This window comes from Periplaneta americana, chromosome 2 (assembly GCF_040183065.1).
Source record: "Periplaneta americana isolate PAMFEO1 chromosome 2, P.americana_PAMFEO1_priV1, whole genome shotgun sequence".
In the NCBI taxonomy this organism is placed as follows: domain Eukaryota; kingdom Metazoa; phylum Arthropoda; class Insecta; order Blattodea; family Blattidae; genus Periplaneta; species Periplaneta americana.
In genome coordinates this window covers 116,645,376-116,658,619 of record NC_091118.1, presented here as the reverse complement: position 1 = coordinate 116,658,619, position 13,244 = coordinate 116,645,376, and the positions used below count along the sequence as shown (strand labels likewise).

Sequence of the window (13,244 nt, the reverse complement as noted above, 5' to 3'; positions counted from 1 at the left end):
AATCATCACAGCTGACACATAAGAAAATAGTTCCAACGTTTGGTATCGAAATGTAGCCTATACTATTTATTACACTGAACAAGAAATTTTTACTTTTTATCTTGCCCCGAAATAAAAATAAGTGAATATTACTAATATGTGTGTCCTAAATCTGAATTTAAAATCCAATTTGTCCCATCACGTACCATTTTCCGGGGAAAACGAATTGAATTTTTATGACAAAACTTGTTTGTTTTTAATTTTTCATTGCTATTGATAAAATAATTCAAAATTTCTCATAATACTTGAAAAATGTGTACTAGATACAAAAATGATGTTACATAGTTTAAAACATAACAACAATAAAAATATTTCATGCATATAATGAGAAAAATCTCGGAATTTGAACTTACATTTAAAATAATTTTCTGGATGACTTCTATTTATAACTAGACCTGGGATTGTCTTTTAAAAGGAACCAACAATAGTCTGCAAGCATGCTGGATGTTGATCTTCCTTTATATCGCCTTTCCATTTCAGATATTTCTTGATGAAATCTTTGCCCATGCTCGTCGCTTACCACTCCAAAGTTAGGAGGAAAGAAATACAAATGAGAATGTAAAAAGTGTATTTTGAGAGAAATATTACACTCTATTTTGTCATGTGCACTTGACATGGTTTCCACAACAAGTTCTATGTAGTTCTCTACCCTAGAATATCCAAGGAAATTTGAGCAAACGTCTTTGAAATGCGCCATGCCATTCTTTCTGTAACGGAAAGTTTTTCCTCAAACAAAGGATCAGCCATAACTTTGTGAATTTGTGGACCTATGAAAATGCCCTCTTTTAATTTGCCATCACTCAAACTGGTACAATTTTCCTTTAAATACTGAAAACCACACCCTTATTCATTGCATAGATCTCACTTTGAATTGTTATGAAATTTCTTAATAGAAGGGACCAATATCTGTTTATTTATTAGAAGTACAAAATAACATGCCAACAACCTTAAGAAACCGGAAATAAGTTATAAACTCATAAAATGCATTAGCTTTTGTTTTGTTTTATACCCCCAACGGCACCAGTTGTTTCCTGGGGGAGCGCTTATCGAAAAGTGAAATCATAGTAGATCTTAAAACCCTTAGCCTAAGTGTTGTGAAGAAAAGAGATGCATTTTCGGATTCAGTGCACATCAAACCATAAGGGACACATTGTTTTAAGTCGGAGCAAAATTCTTGTTTTTCAGTGTTATTAGTTTAACTATTGCTGTGTTATTGGATGATGATGATGATGATGATGATGATGATGATGATGATGATTTGAATGGCCCTATTTGATTGCAGATATGTCTATGACCATTATGGGTGTGGCTATGGTGGGACGTTTGTGTATTGGGGCTGTGTATTCAGTCATCATCCTGCAGACGTCGGAGCTCTTCCCCACCGTGAACAGGAACACGGCTGTGGGCACCAGCTCCACTCTGTCGCACGTGGGCTCCATATCGGCGCCATACCTCGTGGACCTTATCGTAAGTTGATTAAAGTTTTAGTGAAATGTGAATGCAGCGACATAGCGAATGATATGACCATATAAAGCTTGGCAATGAAAGGCAAATCCGGTACAGAAGAAATGATGAAAATAAGTATTTAATGGAACATGGCGACATTGTTGCTCTTCACAAGAAATTTTCAAGAACAATGAGAAAATGAGGGATATAGGAAGACCTATAATATTTTTAAATGAAATTATTTTTAATGTAGTTCTGTATTTTTCGTTCATATATTCCTTTATTTGAATTTATTTTTGTCAACTTAGTTCCGAAACGCCTTGAAGTGAAGGTGATCAGACCATTTACAATTTCAGCGGGAAGCTTTCTTCTGTATAAGCAGAGTATAGCATCTCTCATGAACACATAAATATTTGTTCTGTCGTTGATCATCATACAGTAGATACGACTTCGCCTATTTCATTTGTGGCTGATAGTGATTGTGAGAAATTAAAGCAAACAAGAGTACTCTAAAATCCTTCATCGAAGTTGGCTTTATTCACTGCAAATTTCATTTGAGCTCTCTTGGGTGTAAATCTTGATCTTTGGTGAGAAAAAGCGAAACTCTAGCTCAGGGATTCAGAACTGGCCCTCACTTGTTTCATACGTCACAAGCCGGAATAAGCCATTCATCCCTTCCTTTAAACCCACGCGTTATTCATATGATAAGGTAGGGGGAATTTATATTCACTGACTACTGGTGGAATTCAATGCAATGTCGTTCGGAATACTACCATATTAAAGAGCAATGGGAAAATGAATATGTACTTCTGTAGAACAATCACAAAGCACGCGAGCCTTGGCTGCACTTAGCTATGAGTTCTATGTTAGGTTATATATACGTATGTGAGCAAACATTCTCGAGAATGAACTTCATTAAGAGCGACAGTCGCTCTAAATTGACAGATGCACATCTGATTTTCCTCCTCAGGCTATGGGTCTATACATCTTCAGTAGGTATAGCATAATATAACGAAACTGATGAATAGAAAAAGAATACAGATATCTGGCGCACGTTGTACTTTAAACTAAGTTAATTACAACATTCATTTTCCTTTATATTAACATAAGAAATTAGATTTGTTTAGTTTTTATTATGAGATCGATATAGTCAATTTTACTTAAAATAAGAGTTCTGTGCTTCGATAACTTTCAAAATGTTACGGATGGTTTAATTTTTACATACAACTGTGTTATACAGGTCTACATACCAATAAAACTATAAGGTATTTAATCTGATTTTCATAGCAATATGTTTTGAAAGGGAGTACGTAAGTAATTTTTTTTTCATGGCTAAAGTTTCCCTAATCTGCTAAGACAACTAGAATATGTTTTGTTTAAACATTTAGTATTATTATCAGTTCACTTTGACCAATTGGATTTAAGAGACATTGTGTAATTACGTATTTCAAAATTACTTTTTTACATATGTATTGTATTCGTTTACATACCATTAGACATGTAATGCATTTGATCCGAATTTGTTGGTTAAGTTTGTGTTATAATTACTATGGTCGGAAATACAAGGTGGCCCAAAAGATCGAGAAATTTTGAAATGTTTAAAGGTAACACTGAGTAATAGATAGCAATGAATAACAAATTAAATATTGTTTAAAACATCTTGCCACTTTGTTATTGTTATAATGGGAAATTGGAGCGCTGACCAACAGAAGCCCACAGCGTTCAGTTCGACGTCATGCAATTGCTCTACAGATAAAACACTCGAGTGTTTAAGGAATATTGTCACAGGATTTAAAGTTCCATCCATATAAGCTGCAGATAGTCCAACAAATCATACCCAACGATTACATAATGCGTAGATAATTTTGTGAACAAATTATGGTACTGCTGAACGAGAACGACAATTTCATTGATGAACTGTGGATGTCGGACGAAGCCCACTTCTGTCTTAATGGATTCGTCAATAATCAGAATTTTCGTTATTGGGCTTCGTATAATCCTCGTCAGCCACACCAGCGCATTCTAAACGGCCTCTGGCTCAAAGCCAGAAATGTCAATAAGCTACAACTACTACAACACAGCAACAAAGTTACCGTGTGGTGCGCTGTGTCATGAGGAAGATGATGGGCGCGCGATCACTATTCGGTGCGTTGCCATGATGGAAACCTTTGTTGCGCACGAACTGCAGAATTTTCCACAAACCGGTTTCAGCAAGATGGTGGAACGTCACACAGCATCGATGACGGCTATACAACAGATGATTATATCAACCGGGTGACTTCCAAAAACGGTGACATTTCATGGCCACCAATATCCCCGGATCTAACAGCGTGCGATTTTTTCTTTTGGGGTCAACTTAATAGCAAGGTGTTTGCCTACCGTAGTCGACCTGCTACTGCAGAAAAATTGAAAGCTAAGATCCGAGAAGAAATAGCCGAAATTCTTGTTGAAATGTTCGTAAGAGACTGCAGGAATATCTGCGGTCACCTATTGGATGTCAGCTTCAAGACATAATTATCAGGATAAAATCCATCAATGACATACATTTTACTATTTATAGGCATGAATAAATGTATTTAAAGTATTTATTCTCTTCCTTAAAATTTCATTTCAAAATTTCCCCATCTTTTAGGCACCTTGTACTTTCGTCATTTCCTTCATGGGCGTCAATATGATATTTTAGCATCAAGCGAATACCAAATTCTAAATTTAGTAGTTTTTTTTAAATTAATTAACGTTTTAAAAAAATAACTGCTCTCTATTCAGGATCCTTGTGGTCACCTTCACTGAAGGCAATCTGTTGTAATCCTCTACATGATTGTGGACGGATTACGGAGGCGTCATTCAACGCCAATGGACTGTGGAAGGGGAACCAATGCTTCCACCCCTCTCCCTCCCAGTTCTACATCCCTGCTCTAGCCATTTGGCTAACGGAGGCGCACTATTGCTGATGAAATTTAAGACACGGCGTTTTGAAGTTCTGAAAATACCTGAAGAATAAACTTGCAGATCTAACATTCAAAAGTGTTGTGTATATTTTAATTTCATCAGCAATTAAAAGTTCGAATTCAAACTTCTCCTGAAAAAAGTATTGCTTCTTGTTCCTCAAAAGTTATTTATACTTGGTACAGGATACTAGGATTTTTAGTGGATACGCAATGGGATCAAAATTACTGTACAGGAGTCGAGAGGAAAGGAGGGGAAATTGGTGTAGTAATTCATAACAATAACTAGTACTAAAGAGGGGCCTATTAATAGACTGGCCTACCAACTAACTGAGCAATAGACCTTATCAGTCTGCCAGATCTGGTTGATGTTTAATTGAATGAATGAATTTCATACTGACTGGCAAAGAAATGGGTTCTTTCAATCGCAATACAGCATGTAAGCTTTTTGAGTAGTGAAATACTTATTGGTCAGCGATGTATGCAATAGAGAGGAAAAAGAACTGGTCATCCTACTCCATTATTTCCTAGCTTAGTTACCTCATGATTGATGCCTTATTGGTATCACTTATGAGTTTCCAACCTACTTTCGGACAGTGACTATACAACGTGTAAGCTTACTGCACCTTGCAGGAAGCAGTGCAACGAAGTTTTAAATCACTAGACTTCGCTTGGGTTTTCTTGGCCGAAACCGGAACCAATTCATGCATCTGAGGAATTTATTATCGCATTTACAGAGCCCACAATGGGCCAATAAATTCCTAGGATTTCTGTCTGAAGCCGTCCATATGTTGTTTTAGGCGTCACGCACAACACGATTAGGGGTGGGGACAAAATACAGTACTTTCATTAGTTTAAATCGGGGATGCAAAACTATGCTACAATTGAAGCACACGTCACAAGCCGGAACACGTAACTCATCCCTTCCTTTCACTCATTTGGTCATTGTACGGTAGGAGGAGAAGAGAAGAGAGAACAGTGTGCTTCCCAAACGTCACAGAAACGTCACTGCAGGCTCCGGCATTATGGATGGGGGAACGAACTCTTTCCCCATGCTTCCACCCCTCTCTTCCCTAGTTCTGCAACCCTGGTTTAAATTCTCGAACTCGTAACGCATGTATTTCAATTTTAGTAGGCTAGGTCGAGTGAGTGAGTGAGTGAGTGAGTACCTCCTAATATCGGGAGGTGTCCGGAGAGCTTACTCGGTGAGCAACTCCGAGTAAGTGATTTTACCTAGCTAAAATTGTTAATGCAAACCTGTGGCTCTTCACGCTCACGTTGTAATTGAGGTAAGGCTTTGTTCGCTTAGCCTGATTCCTTATTGGTATACAATTGATGATTGAAAATAGCTCAAATAATAAATAGACATAGACGTGTGGACTGATTTATTTATTCATACGATACGTTTGAGTAAAGAAACTGTCATTAATAATACGCGAATATCTTGAAGTCGTTCATGGCTCTTAGCTAGAGCGAGGGGTTCGGTTGCGACTGTCTGGGAAGTTTCGATTCCCTGTTCTCACTTTTTATACATTTTAATTCTGAACTCTGATTTCAGGTGATTTTAGAAGATTTTAGTTAAACTATTTTAAAACCGAAATACGTAATCGATTTGAAACATCATATTAACCAGTATAGCTATAAATGCTCTAATTCTGCTGTCGGTAATTATTCACGGTTAGAACCTCTGAAACTTGTGACAGCAAAAATGAAAGATAGTGACAGAATAATTGAATATAAGAGGTTCCAGCAAGAATAATATGTCAACATAGTCCAACTTCATGCGGGTTGTCGCCGATCTCGTATATCCTAAATCATAATATAGTTGTCAGTCTGAATCAAACATTTTTCTTGGTTTACCCAGATTGTGACTTTCTTACGGTAGTGTTTCTAGGAGTAACATATTCAGAATATCTAGAAATAAATAATTAATAAAATTGTGATAAATCTCTGCGCTGATTGTTCTTTAAGGAAACATTCTTATTATGTCCGATGTTATTCCAACTAAACAAAACAAATTAATTTGAGGGAGTCACCGGCGTGGCTCAGTCGGTTAAGACGCTTGCCTGCCGGTCTGAAGTTGCGCTCGGGCGCGAGTTGGATCCCCGCTATTACCTGGTTGGGTTTTTTCCGAGGTTTTCTTCAACCGTAAGGTGAATGCCAGGTAATCTATGGCGAATCCTCGGCCTCATTTTGACAATTTCCATCTCGCTATCACCAATCTCATCGACGCTAAGTAACCCGGTAGTTGATACAGCGTCGTTAAATAACCAACCAAAACAATTAAGGGACTGGAAATAACTTATTCATTCATTTCTGCCCAAGGGCAGGTCTTTCACTGCAAACCCAGCATTCTCCAGTCTTTTCTATTCTCTGCCTTCCTCTCTGTCTTTGCATATGATCTATATATCTTAATGTCGTCTGTCATCTGATATCTTCTTCTACCCCGAATTCTTCTCCCGTCCACCATTCTTTCCAGTGCATCCTTCAGTAGGCAGTTTTTTCTCAGCCAGTAACTCAACCAATTCCTTTTTCTCTTTCCGATCAGTTCCAGCGTCATTCTTTCTTCATCCACTCTTTCCAACACAGCTTCATTTCATATTTTTTATTAAGATATGATGTTATCGAAAATATACGAAGAGGAAATGACTCGATAAAACACTATCCAACAATAAACGTGACTAGAAGAAACGTTGGAAAGTCGGAAGAAAATAAATAATTAACATAATAGATTAATTAGGCCTACACATGCTTAATGTAAAATTATCACAAGAAGATTGAAGTTTGGCAACATTCATGTGACGATGTCGGTGGACGTTGTACCCACCCCCTGATTCCGCCTGCAAAACCATTAAATACCTCCCACATGACTTGACTGCTATTTGGGCTGTGTGAACCAACGAGCACAGAATGCATAGAGTAGATATAAACAGCTTGGAGGTGAAGCCGCTTTTGTGGACAGTCGCCATTATGATGCTACCAAAACATTGGGCTCCCGGTTAGCACATGGGCAGTTGATTGTGATGTTGCATCGTTGTTTTAATTAATAAATGAACTAATTTCAATATGCCTACATGTTCTGCGTATGGCTGCACAAACAGGTTTTCAAAAAAAAATTCCTGGAATAACTTTTCACGGGTAAATATGCATGTGTGAAATGTACTTATTTCTGGTAGGCTAGATACGGTAATGAATGATTTAGCCTAAGTTAGTCGGTTAGATTCGTATTGTTCACGTATTTGTTTGATTAAGAGAAAGGATTACTGTATTGATATTATTGTAATTAATTTTTATAATCACTAAATCAGACACGCTTTGTAAACTTAGCATTTACGAGCGAAGCTAACTAACAACGCAAGTTGGAAGTTTGTGTCGCGTGCTATAGAAAATGGGTGTAACGAGGTTTCTCTTCAACCGAATGCACGTATTCGTTTGATGAAAAAGAAAGAGTGTATTAATATTATTGTAATTAATTTTTATAATCACGAAATCAGACATGCTTTGCAGACTTAGCATTTACGAGCGAAGCTAACCTAACAACCCATGTTGGAAGTTTGTGTCGAGTGCTATAGAAAACGGGTGTACCGAGGTTTCTCTTAAACCGAATGCACGTATTCGTTTGATGAAGAAAAAGAAATAATGTATTAATATTATTGTAATTTAATTTTTATAATCACGAAATCAGACTTATGCTTGTGGGTGGAATCGTTGGGGGTGGTGTCGTTATTGAGGCCCCACGTTGGGCGCCATTTGTGGGTGGAATCGTTGGGGGTGGTGTCGTTATTGAGGCCCCACGTTGGGCGCCATTTGTGGGTGGAATCGTTGTTGAGTTCCCACGTTGGACGCCATTTGAGGGTGAGTGGTTATTGTGACCACACGTTGGGCGCCATTTGAGGGTGGGTGCGTCTCGATGTTGCGTGAGATTCACTCAGGGTAGCCGAGGTACGGTTGTGGTATAGGTTGATGTCGGGAATAATACCAAGCCGGCTACTTAAATAAAAGGCAGCGTAAACTTCAAAACTATAAGTTTATTGTCCTATCCACTTGGTAAACCCTAGAATATGTATTTCCGGCTGACATATAATTCAATCGTTGATCGCCTTTTGTATCGACTCTATGGCGGCTCTGAATAAGCTCTATCCGATACTACAAATTCAATACTCTGTCCAGTACACTATGACACGAAGCGAAATAGTAGTCCTGTCGACACCAAACGAAGTAGTTATTCTGCCCTGTATGTAGGGCCGCCTACACGATGCGAACTCGTTTTTATGATCTCCGCTCCGCGGCGGAATAGTAGTCATGATCTCCGCTCCCCGTCACCCTTATTTATAAAAACCTATCCTACGCTAAAACTAACTATTCTATTGGTTCTCCATTCCGATCCCATTCTCGGTTAATTTCCCCTCTAGCTTCTCTATTTTGTCCTCCATCTTGTTTCCTCTTTCCGCTAATTTTGCAATATGATCTCTAATCTCTCTCGAACTTTCCCCCAATCTATTTTCCATTTGTTTTATTTGTTCTCTACTTTCCCTCAGAATCTGCTCTCTACTTTCCCTCGAGTTATTCTCTAATTTAGTTTCCATTTGTTTCATTTGTTCTCTACTTTCCCTTGAATTGTTATCTAATTTATTTTCCATTTGCTTTATTTGTTCTTTACTTTCCCTTGAATTGTTGTCTAATTTATTTTCCATTTGCTTTATTTGTTCTTTACTTTCCCTTGAGTTATTTTCCATGAATTGTCTCATCTGCTCCCATAACTGTTCTAGCGTCATTTCCCCTTTGCCACTTTCTCTCCTCTGTTGCTTTTCCACCGATCGCTCTCCCTCTATTTCCTGTCCTGCGTTACTCCCGACCTCCTCTCTGATTTCCATAATTTCCTCGTCCTTCCTTTGCTCCATGGTTCCCTTGTTTCTATTTCCTCGTCTTTCTCGTATTTTCCTAACTACTTTACTCCTATGGCTACGTAGTATCATCTATATGCTACTCTGTCATCTATCCGACGCTAGCTTTCCCAATCATAATCTAACTAGGCTTGTATTTGCACTCTACTCACTTCCAACAAATTACGCAATACACTTATTTCACTTTCCCCCAAAATATCACACAAAAAAAAATACATATATATATATATATATATATATATATATATATATATATACACCCGAAATATCACACCAGAAATTGAAACATATACACTTTATAATTATTCCCCCAAAATATCATATACATATATACACATTTATGCGACTTCTATTCATACTTGCCACCGCCTCTCCGAGTCGCCTTCTCTGGTGGTCCCCGTGTTGTCTTCTCTAGTGTTGTCGTGATGTCGCGATGGCTTGGTTCTGTTCCCGCCTTCCAGCGTCGTTCCTCGGCTATGCAGGGCTGAACTGCTCCGTCCGGTCCTCCTCGTTGTTTGGTGCTGTGTTCGCACCCGGGGCCGGTCACTGGAACAGCTGTCTTCCTTCGAGCCCCACGTTGGAAAGCGCCATTTGTGGGTGGAATCGTTGGGGGTGGTGTCGTTATTGAGGCCCCACGTTGGGCGCCATTTGTGGGTGGAATCGTTGTTGAGTTCCCACGTTGGACGCCATTTGAGGGTGAGTGGTTATTGTGACCACACGTTGGGCGCCATTTGAGGGTGGGTGCGTCTCGATGTTGCGTGAGATTCACTCAGGGTAGCCGAGGTACGGTTGTGGTATAGGTTGATGTCGGGAATAATACCAAGCCGGCTACTTAAATAAAAGGCAGCGTAAACTTCAAAACTATAAGTTTATTGTCCTATCCACTTGGTAAACCCTAGAATATGTATTTCCGGCTGACATATAATTCAATCGTTGATCGCCTTTTGTATCGACTCTATGGCGGCTCTGAATAAGCTCTATCCGATACTACAAATTCAATACTCTGTCCAGTACACTATGACACGAAGCGAAATAGTAGTCCTGTCGACACCAAACGAAGTAGTTATTCTGCCCTGTATGTAGGGCCGCCTACACGATGCGAACTCGTTTTTATGATCTCCGCTCCGCGGCGGAATAGTAGTCATGATCTCCGCTCCCCGTCACCCTTATTTATAAAAACCTATCCTACGCTAAAACTAACTATTCTATTGGTTAAAAACTACGTCACTAACTGGCCTAAAATCTATTCCCTATTGGTCCAAAGTGACCTCATAAGCTGGACCAAGATCTCTTCTTATTGGGCGCGAAATATGTCATCTCTAAATTTAGACTTTGGATTTCCCATAACCTCAAATTAGTTTGTATATCTCACAAGAATACCCGTTCTTTGGAAAACCCAAGCTTGGCAATATCTTTCCCACGGGTCTAGTCCGACTCCGGCTTTTGAATTTTATGCTTCATCGAGTCTCTATGCGAAACCCCGCTCAAGGTGGCCCTAAATCTGTCCGATGCTGACAAGTGTCGAAACACCTGTGTGGGGAAGCTAATTCTAACGAAGTCGCCAGAACATCCCCGCGAATACATGTAATAAAAATATGGAGACATCACTTCGCTAATAAATCGGTCTCTCCCTCTCCTAATTACTGCTTCATGCTTTACAGACTTAGTAGCTTCATTAACTCGGTCGTGAACTGACTTGACCCACTTGGTAATAAAACTTCACTTTTGTTCGCCGTTATAATCTAATTATATACTATAAACGAAGAGCCTATCAAATATTATATGGTTAAGAGCATTCCATTTTTTCTCTAAACAAAATCGGGACATCTATACGAAATACTGGCAAAAGGAAGAGAATGATAATTTGCGTTAAGAAGCAAGTTTCATTATTAAATCGAAGCAAATGGATCAACCTATAAAAGTAATTATTATAGGGTAGCATTTTTATTGGACTAGTAGCAAAATAAAGTCAAACTGTTATTTTCCTTTTTTATCATTATTGTTTGTTTAACCTTCCAGATTATCTATTAAATACCATACTGCAATTTGAAGAGCTGGCAATTTAAATAACCTGTATATATGTGATTTATCGATGACAGTTTCGTAATTTTTGCTAAAAAAATACGTGCATAGCGATTCTGTATTACGAAACAAACAAGAAATTGTGAGTCCTACAAGAAATTAGGGACATATGGAATTCTTATTATCATAAGATCTTCTATAACGTAATAGCTATTTTGCAATGTTTTGGTAGCAACAAGATGGCGTCAGGTCCATCAAACCGGCTTCACTCCGTCCAATGGTATTAAGATGCTAGTGTCTACTCTATTGTATTCTGTGCTCATTGGTCTGAACGAAAATGAACGGCTTGTGTCAGCATCCCGTACAAGTCAGACGGAATACCTGGGTGGTATTATTGAATCAGATGCTGACAGGCGATCTATCTTCCGTTATCCCTGACAGAAGTAGATTTTCATCCCAAACGAGTACTTGTTATAACCCATTGCTCGGACTTCGAGTCCTTAAATTCTACATCAGCATCGGAGATCCGAACTGCCCGCAATACTTCACGCCTGCCTATTTTGAACTACTGAAGATGATAAATGAAATAAGAGAGAGAGGTGGAGTGTGTTGGTGGAATGAAACAGGAAAATGGGAGTACTCCGAGAAAAACTCTCCGAACGTTTGTTCTGTCCACTACTAATTCTATCACAACCAGATTGTGAAATGAATCCGGGCGGCCTAGATGGAAGACCAGCGCTAGCCGCGGAGTTACATGTGCGACATCACCAGAGACAATGTAATAGTTTTTATATTGTTGCATTCTGGGTACCAGCCACAGGTTTTATTTTGTGCAATAAACGTTTTCGTTTCGGTTCTGCGTGTTAAATGGGGTTTTCGTGATTTGTATCCACGCCTACAGACAAATTGTGGGATTGAAGCAAGCATATCATACCCTATTGGGATTCTTTGTAATACTGTGGTTTGTTACAGGGCGCGAAAGTGTGGTATATGCCCAGCACCATCTGTGGAGTGGCAGTGCTCATTGCGGGACTGTTAGTACTTTTGTTGCCAGAAACCAAAGACAAGGAGTACTGTGACACCATCGAGGAGCTGATGGAGAAGAATCCCAGAGACAGAGTTTCCATACGGAACTGTTTTCCATTTCTAAAGTCCTGACGAAGCAGTGTGGTAAAATTTTAACATTCGTAAATTAATGATTTTAGTGACATTCAGATTTTTACAATCTCGTACACAATTTTTTTTATTTCAGTATTTCGATGTACAAGACGATAGCATTATTATGCTGGTACCTGTTCTGTATCATAATTCACTGAAATTGTATAGCTTTGTGTGTATGTATTTCGTATAATTATGTTATTCTTGTAAGTTTTTAATAAAATTATTTTATCGCAGTCAGATCAAGGTCAACAATTTATATGAAATGTAATAAATGTTCAAACTACGACTCTCTCCAATATTAAATATATTTTAAACAGTATCACATGAGGAACTATATATATTACAAATTTTCGAAATAAAAAAATTCCATGATCCAGACATTGTAAGTAATTCATTAATGAAATAGGCGTCAATACTATTAAAATACAGACTACTTGATTTCGTTAACATAGGGTAAAGGTTGATAATATTGTGATAAGAGTAATATTGTGATAGTTCTTTTTGAGAATTTATTACAATTTTACTGAGCGAGAGAAGGACCGGTTTTGTGCAGCAACTTGTCCACGAGCATTCCGTAATACATTGACGCAAAAACCCGATCTTCCTCTCGTTCAGTAAAATTGTGATAAATTCTCAAAAATAACTATCACAATATTACCAACTTTTAGCCTATATGGAAATTTGGACATACTCCCGATGAATGAAAATACATGGGAAAACTGTCTTC

The 13,244-nt window shown here is 38.4% G+C and overlaps 1 protein-coding gene across 6 annotated transcripts in view; it reads left to right on the top strand.

Annotated features, from left to right (window-relative positions):
* Nucleotides 1-12,756, top strand: part of LOC138694541 (organic cation transporter protein) — a 146,745-nt gene extending 133,989 nt beyond the window's left edge. For all 6 annotated transcript variants that reach the window (XM_069818371.1, XM_069818372.1, XM_069818373.1 and 3 more), the window contains exons 10-11: nucleotides 1,322-1,506; nucleotides 12,329-12,756. In XM_069818371.1, the coding sequence (XP_069674472.1) occupies nucleotides 1,322-1,506; nucleotides 12,329-12,514 (371 nt within the window). In that variant the 3' untranslated portion in view covers nucleotides 12,515-12,756. The remainder of the gene's footprint in view (nucleotides 1-1,321; nucleotides 1,507-12,328) is intronic.
* The last annotated feature ends 488 nt before the right edge of the window (nucleotides 12,757-13,244 follow it).